At 38.3% G+C, this 8,726-nt stretch overlaps 1 protein-coding gene across 2 annotated transcripts; it reads right to left on the bottom strand.

Moving 5' to 3' along the window:
- Positions 1-550: 550 nt before the first annotated feature.
- On the bottom strand, positions 551-8,235 carry cnr1 (cannabinoid receptor 1). Of its 2 annotated transcripts, XR_007968132.1 has the most exons (3): positions 8,102-8,235; positions 2,657-4,180; positions 551-2,523 (listed from the first exon to the last, which is right to left on the bottom strand). XR_007968132.1 is itself a non-coding variant. In XM_052098931.1 (2 exons), the coding sequence occupies exon 2, from the start codon at positions 4,153-4,155 to the stop codon at positions 2,713-2,715; it is 1,443 nt and encodes a 480-aa protein (XP_051954891.1). In that variant the 5' UTR covers positions 4,156-4,180; positions 8,102-8,235; the 3' UTR covers positions 551-2,712. The 2 variants fall into 2 exon arrangements, 1 of the variants encoding a protein (XP_051954891.1); XM_052098931.1 differs by having other exon boundaries at positions 551-4,180.
- Positions 8,236-8,726: the final 491 nt, after the last annotated feature.

Raw genomic sequence — 8,726 nt, 5'->3', positions numbered from 1 at the left:
ATAACCGGCTGGCCGGGGGACAGTCATGGCTTGGCTGGAGGCGGGGGGTCCGCATGCTCGCCCGAAGGCGGCAGCCCAGATGAGTCATCTGTATCAGATGCCGGACTGCTCTCCGATGCAGTGGCGAGCTCATCCAGCTCGGGGGGGCTCAAGAGGATAGGCAGGCGGGCTGTGAGGCGAGCCTGGACGGAAGTCAATGAGCGTGCCGGGGGGTGGGAGGTTCCGTGGGATGAAGGAGCAACGCGGGGGCGGCTGGAGTGGCATTCCTTCGGTTCAATTCTGTCAAATTCTGTCTACCAACTTCTCATTGGCCTTTTTTCATAGATCAGAGGTATATTCGGTGCTCAAGAGAGACCCCTAGTGTCACTTCTTTGACACAACGTCGAAGTGAGTGCCAGACAGGGAACTGTCCACAAGAGGGACCCAAAGTCATTTCCAATGTCACCACGACGTTAGATCATCCAACACTATATCTTTTACTGTATGCGAGGTTGCCTAATCATTTTACGTACAATTTATGCAAAATTCTCTCGTACACAGTTTCATTGGTCAGTACTGACTTTATTTTTTTAAATTCACAGATTAAAATCAACAGATTAAATTGTGACACAAGTGTGTGAGACTGTGAGTAGCTATAATGTATGCTACTGTATTTTAAGACATCACCTTGACAGACTTTAAAGTACTTTGGAACAAAAGCCACTTTGACAATTTATGATTTTTAAGCTTTGATACTATAGTAGGTAAAACTTAGTTAAAGTTTACCAATGCTGTATTTTGAACAGTGCAAACGAAGAGCCACCACACTAAAGTATATCACGATTTAAGGAATATTACTGAACATTCATGATATTTACATTTTCATTATGGATATGTACAACTGTTATTGAACTACATGATGTATTTTTTTATTAGCAGGCTGTTTGTAGTCAGCCTTGTTAAAAGGTGAAGTGTGTAATTGTTTTTTTTAATACTTGATGTTTCTGTATCCAAGTTTAATACAAAGGGTCAACTATGACAAGTAAGCCAGTAAGTGAGTAGGTTGATGTCCTGAAAAGTGTAAACACTATGACTCTTTGTCTGTTTGAGCATCCCAACCAGTTGTGTGAGTTTGGGGTGGGACAATCTGTTTCTTAAACCAATGGCAGACAGAGGGAATGTTTGGGAAACTTGCTTGAAAACTATCAATTCTTTTTGGTGCCACTAATGGTGCAGAAATTACCCACTTCACCATGTTGTACACTTATTTGTACTTTACATCTCAGAAAAATACAGTACAGCAGAGTGACAAAATAAAATATTACAATCAGGTTTAGAACACAATTATTTCTGTTTTAAAATGTAATTGTTCTGTGACAGTAAACCACAATCCATCACTGATTCAAACCATCTTGTAAAACAAATTACCCCAAAAATCCTTAATTTTGTCTGCACAACATTAACACTAAATCATAATATAATGGACCCGAGGACCAAACAAATATACTAAACGAGATTCAATACATTTGTTAACCAATAATTATAAATTCTACAATTAAAAAATTAACAAAAGTCTTTATTTCTACCTTAAATTATTAATGTACTTGAGTAGCATTTAAAAAAAAAAAAATTATAATATATGCCCTCCGTTCACTTTTTTCAATACAATAAACATATCACCACATAGCTTTACTACATATTTACAAACTATATATTTTATATGAATACTTACAGGATTTTCATATGAAAAAGACAATTAGCCCCTTAATCCCATGTGAGAAGATATCATTGTTCAAAAACAAAAAATTCAAAGTATAAAAATATAAACTTTCATTAAGTACACACTATAGCCACACATTTTCAGTAACATGTTACAATGACATTTAATGGCAAACACCAACAAAGAAAAAAGCCCCAAAGAATTTGATTACCTCTTTTGAGAAAAATTCGGCACTTAAAAGAGATGTTGATTTGAAGAATTCATCAAACCAGTGGTAACTTAAGCAGCTTTGTATTTTGACCTTTGTCCTTTATGCATGACTGGCAAGAACAGACATATTTTTTTTTTTTTTTTTTTTTAAGACGCTGTGCATCAGAACCAAGGTTATTATTGTTAAAGACAAAAGTAGCAGAAAAACATATTTTTGTTAACTGCAAAAGAACAAAAACTATAAATATGCACAACAATATGAATAAAAACTCCAATTAAAGAGAACATTTATTTCGTTTTCATCTGTATAATCTCCAAATCCTGACATTAGACTATAAGAAAACACCCATTATAAGCTGCAGCCTGACTGACATGTAAAACAACCAATCACAGCTCCACAGTGTTTTTGGCAGATGGATTTGTTACAGTGCTGTGTCACTGTATAAGTTGGGCCAATTTCATTTTCTGTTGATCTTCCTCACAATTATTTATAGGCTTTATCCAGTTTCCAGTGTCTTTCTCACTTGCACCCTCTTACGGAAAAGGCAAGCTCCGCCGCTGGCCTGTGCAGTACCTTCAATGACCCCCCGGAGTCAACTGATCCCTGGTTGAAACTAAAATTGGTCAAACAAACAAAACAAAACAAAACAAATGAATGTACAATTAAACTAAATGAAGTAAACTGAAATTGAAACTCAAAGTACAAAATAAAATAGAAACTGGTGAAATCTTCAAAACTATATTAACCCTAATCAGAACACTCGTTCAACATCCACATCGCCAGCTGAACAACAAAAACACACTCAAACAGCTTCGGCCGATGTCTCAGCAGAGACAGACATTGTCAGTTTGGCAATTTTCACAGTGGTCTTCACGCAGCTCTCAGCGGCACGGTTTGCGGCGATGTGCTGATTCCTCTGACAATCCGATTCCAGGCTGTTGTCGAACTGCAGGGATGTGCTGGAGGTGCTCCTGCAGCACTGACAGGTCGTGAGGAAGGCCCTGCGGAGGTCTTTACTCCTTAGAGCGTAGATAATTGGATTAACGGTGGAGTTGAGCAAGCAGAGCATACTACAGAATGCAAAAATCGTCTTAATGTTGTCATCCATTCTCCAGAACAAATCATACACCATGATGGCCAAAACAGGCCCCCAACAGATCACCAACACCACTAGAATCAGAACCAATGTCTTGGCCAACCGGATGTCCATTCGGACCTGTTCTGGCCTGGTGGTTTGGACCTTCGTGCCGTCGGAGGAGTGGACGACCAGGCTTTTTTGTGACGTGCGTCTTAGCATCCTCACCGCATGGTGGTGGGCCTTCCAGAGGATGTACATGTAAGCGTAGATTATGAATATGACCAAAACGCTGGTCACACCGATCCAGAACATCAGGTAGTTCTCATCGATTAGTGGAAAGATGTCTGAACAAACCGAGTTTAACCGTTTGCAGTTCCATCCGAGCAGTGGCAGCACAGCAATGATGATGGAGATGGCCCACATCATGCAGAAAGCGATCACCGCTTTGGTGCGTGTCACGATCTGCCTATATGCCAACGGGCGATGTATAGATACGTATCTGTCAATGGCGGTGAGGAACAGGCTTCCAACAGAAGCGGTAAAAGATGCCGTTACACCACCCAGTTTAAACAGAAACACGTTCGGACTGTCTTTGCGGTGAAACACGTGGAAGTCCAAGAAGCTATAGACGAAGATTACACTACCGAGTAGGTCTGCAACGGCCAAGCTACCGATGAAATGGTAGGACGGTCTACAGCGAAGGGTACGTGACTGCAATATCACGCAAAGAACCACCAGGTTCTCTAACACGGTAAAAGTGCCAAGTGTGAGAGACAACACGGCCACGGCGAGCTGCTGACTAGGAGTCAGTATCATGAAACATTCCATGTCCATAAAGTTCTCCCCACACTGGAGGCTACTCCCATCCTCTCCAAGACTCCAGTTTCCAAACCCATCTGAGCTGTTAGTGGGATAAAATGGGATTCCTTTCAGGATCAATTCTTCATCTGGTGCGACTTTATCCGAGAAAGTGCTTCTGCGGTATGCCGAGAAAGGCTTCTGCAGAGGGTATCCACCTTTGCCAAAGTCCCCGTCAATGATGTGGTCATCAAAGCTGATGTCGTTAGAACTAAAGTACTGCAGTCCAGACGTGATTGTCCTAAATGTGGTTTCTGCTACTCCTTCCAGAACCGATTTCACATCGGATTTTGAGGCAGGGAACAGCATGGTCAGACAATGCTTTATAGGAACCCTATAGGATGAAAGAGAGAATGTTTGTTCAAAGAAAAATTTGCTGATATTGACTGTGACATATGCAAGATAATAGACAATATCGACCTCTCAACGGCCCAATCGATGCTTCACTGAGTGCAGAAATAAACGCCCTCTGAGTCAAGCCGTCATACAGCTGTATTTTGCTATTGTTATTTTTCTTGCATGGATGGGCACCAGGGGATTATTATTCTAAGAGACTAAGCTTTAAATAACTGATGCTTGCAGATGAGACTCAACCTAAAACAACATGCTACGGTTAACTACAGAATAAATGAACAATCTGTAAAAGACTACAATACAATTATTTACTGTTGTATAGGAAAAAAACAGGAAGGTATATATATATATATATATATATATATATATATATATATATATTTGAAATCTGAATACATTATTATAAACCCTGAATCCCCAAATTTTAAATCTATTAAGACTTTTTGTAAAAATGTACAAGCTATTTTATATACATGTGAGACTAGGGCTAGCTGTCACACGGTAAAGTCACAAAGGCTCTATCTCAATAACTATAAGGTTTTGAATTAAAACTCAAAATACACAAACAATATATTTGTTTTCTCAAGCAGTAGTTTTGTATATTAACCTCTTAAATAAGTATACTTTTTGTGGATAATAAAAATACGTGCATGTATGTATAATTTCACAATTTCATCACATTTGTGCCATTGCTTTTGTGTAAATAAATGTAAATTACACAATAAAACCACACTGACAGTTATTCATTAAAGGGTCAACAAGGCAATATAGTGAAGGTACATTTTAACCACATTTGTGTTTTTCATAAATGTAAGGTCGGGGCAAGTTGTCACATGTGTTTAAAATGATTATTTTCAGCATTAGCCAGCGAAAATTCATTTTTTTTTAATACCTTTTGCAATTTAGTTTTTATTCTTTACTGTTTTCAGCCTTTAATTGGCTCTTTAATTGCAAGTTCCATTGTGACAACTTACCCCCACAAAAGGTTAAGGTTTTTTGTAGTCAAGACTTTAAGGTATATGGCTATAGAAACATAACATATTGAAACATATTGAAATAAACCTTCCCTGTGACATATTTTGCATAATGGAGAGAAAAGTGTGACAATTGGCCCCTGGACTCCCTTATATAGGCTACACATATATTTACAAACGTTATTATAATTATAACATGATTATTATTTATATTATTATTATTATTATACACAATGCCAGGTTAGCTTGGGGACTAGGTAGGGGTTAAAAATATGCAACGATCGGGGGCCTAGGTAGCTCAGCAAGTAATGACGCTGACTACCACACCTGGAGTCACATGTTCGAATCCATGGCATGCTGAGAGACTCCAGTCATGCTTCCTAACCAACCAATTGGCCTGGTTGCTAGGGAGGGTAGAGTCACATGGGGTAACCTCCTCACGGTCACTATAATTTGGTTCTCGATCTTGGTGAGTTGTGCGTGGATGCCGTGGAGAATAGCATGAAGCCTCCAAACGCGTTATGTCTCCGCAGTAATGCGCTTAACAAGCCACCTGATAAAATTTGTGGACTGACAGTCGCAGAGGTGCAGGCAACTGAGATTCGTCCTCCGTTACCCGGATTGAGGTAAGTCACTACGCCACCATGAGGACTTAGAGCGCACTGGGAATTGGGCATGCCAAATTGGGGAGAGAAAAGGGAGAAAATCCCCCCAAAATTTGCAACAATAACTAAGCTAAGTATAATAACAATAGACGTCACAGTCAGGGGTGTGTTTACGATTTCTGAGGCCCCAAGCAACTGAACAACCCGGGGCCACAATTTAGACAATTTTGGCAAAACAAATTACATAAAATGTATTTTAAATTGTAATTTTTAATTCATCATATCGGCCATTGTACATTCAAAATGTTTCATAAAATAAAAATCTAGTTAAAGATAATTAATGCATGTTTTCCATTTTTTTCACAATACAATGATAAAAAAGCAATACATATATTTTTACAAACAATTTTTTTTTTATGAACAGGGTGTGCAAAACCTACTATTTCACTCACTAACATTCTGGAATTCAGTTAGTTATTATTATATTATAACCAAATTATTTATTGTTGTCGAGTTTGTTATTATAATATGATACAGTATTCAATTTATGACTCTGATGATTTGTTGTATGCAATTTTGCAATATTTGTGTCTTATTTACTTTCACCTGGAGCTTATATTATGACTCTGCAGTGTGTTACAAAAGGCAGTATTTTTTATACGCATTGTAGGCAACATTAGTAATAGAACTGTCACAGTAAACATAGCAGGCACACAAGAGCAGGAGGGGAAAAAACGTTTATCAAGCGCTGAAACTTTGCTTGGTGGAGAATAATCTGGAGTAATGCTAAACATTGTAACAGGCACCTCTTTGCAACCTGAACGTTAAATCTTTGTGACACAGCGCAATTAATGAAACAGAACACAGGTGTCTCGAGGTGCGTTTTTGGGACTTTTAGGTATTTTAACTTGATACAGTGTCTAAAAATGTGCCGGTCCTGCGTGAGACACTGAAGAAACAGCGTCCAGGTATGGACATTCGTCCTGTGCGTGTTTACAAAGGAAAGCAATGGCAAAACAGAGCAGACGCACGCAAGTACATATTCGGTGTGAACGACCCCCCTAACTCATCCGTTCGCGCGTATGTGAGTGAGAGCGCGTGGGCGAAACAAGATCGGAAGGACTGTATACCCGAACACAAAATCCTACTTGAAAAACTGACTTTAAAACCCGGCGGACCTCTAACCTGGACCGCTTTGAGAGCACTAGGGTTGCCACCCGTCCCGTAAAATCCTTTATCGAAACAATACGGGACGCGATTTGTCCCATATTTAAATTGGTCAGAGGGCGTCACGGTGAAATCGTTCCAGATAGCTAATTTAACATTGATATAAAATGTGCCAATGGTGCATAAAGGACCATCCGAAAAGTCCAAATGGTGCTAATTCGGTGTTTTTTTTTTCTATATAAATGTTCAATAAGATCAAACAATTGACAAGAATGGGTAAAGGAATAATAATAATAAAAAAGTATAAACCAACAAAAATTTAAACATAAATAAAATAAACGGGAGGAATAATCGAAAATATAAAATATAAGATTAACATATAAAATATGTTTTTTTTTTTTTATAATCAGGGTTCAGGAAAGTTTTAATTTTAGCATGTAAGAGAAAGGATATAGGTTATATATATATATATATATATATATATATATATATATATATATATATATATATATATATATATATTTATTTTATTTTTTTTTTTTTAATAATGCATATTATCTCAACGGTTATTGCTAAAATGTCCCTTATTTTAAAACTTCAAAAGTGGCAACCCTAACAGCGTGTTCGTGCCACACGTGTACCCCAAACAACATGTCACGTTTCAAGCGGTTTTAGCTGAGCTTCTCAACCGGAACGGGCGCTCCTCGTGGTGGTTAAAACCGCTACTGGTCACAGTCATAACGTGTGTGTGTGTGTGTGTGTGTGTGTGTGTGTGTGTGTGTGTGTGTGTGTGTGTGTGTGTGTGTGTGTGTGTGTGTGTGTGTGAAAAAATTCCACCTGTGTACTCACATTATTGTGTAAAACTGCACTACGACTGACTGTACGACATCATCAAATAAGTTCATTGCAGGCTTAATTCAGTTATCTGAGTGTGTATCGCTGTGAATTAAAATCGAATAAAAATAATAATATTTAATATTTCATATCGCTTGAATATACAGCATGACGCGCACTATTGAAGAAACTTTTCTTTGTATTTGCAGAAATAAGCAATGCCAAAATATAAGAGAAGTACGTAAGCGTTATATAGCGTTACAATACCGGAGCAATTGTTTAATAATTGATATAAGCAACCGTTGCTAGATGTTGTTTTACCTTCACATAGTTCACGCAGGTGTCCCTCACAGTCCGCACAGTGTGAAATGATCCAGATCTGATCCGGTCCCACTGCAGCGCGAGTTAAGAATGCACAGTCTCAGGTTTAGTATGGAATGATGGTGTGCCCTCAGTGTGCATGTGAGATATGCTGCTTGCAGTGCGCATCATATATGACGCATAGGCTGTCACATGACCACCAATGTCAATGTGAAACAAAATAACTCAAAAGTGGAATGAATGAGAGGTTTAGGATTTTCTGGCAAACGTCCTGATTTGTCTAGTTTCCAAAGGCTCATCCATATAGAATACTGAATGTTTTTATAAATGCTTTGGACAAAAGAGTCTGCCAAATGCATAAATGTAGTTTAGGAATGTAAGGCTAAACTCTGTAAATTAATGAGAAGTAAAATCTGTGTTGTTTTTACAACCTACCTGACTGATCTATAAAGGCCTTTAAAGGATTAGTTCACTCAAAAAGGACAATTCTGTCATCATGTATTCACCCTCATGATATCCCAGATGTGTATGACTGTCTTTCTTCTGCAGAACACAAATGAAGATTTTTGAAGAATATTTCAGCTCTGTAGGTCCTCACAATGCAAGTGAATGGTGACTGAAGTTT

The sequence above is a fragment of the Xyrauchen texanus genome, chromosome 30 (genome assembly GCF_025860055.1).
Source record: "Xyrauchen texanus isolate HMW12.3.18 chromosome 30, RBS_HiC_50CHRs, whole genome shotgun sequence".
Lineage (NCBI taxonomy): Eukaryota > Metazoa > Chordata > Actinopteri > Cypriniformes > Catostomidae > Xyrauchen > Xyrauchen texanus.
The sequence above is the reverse complement of the archived record's forward strand: the minus strand, read 5'-3'. Positions and strand labels throughout refer to the sequence as shown.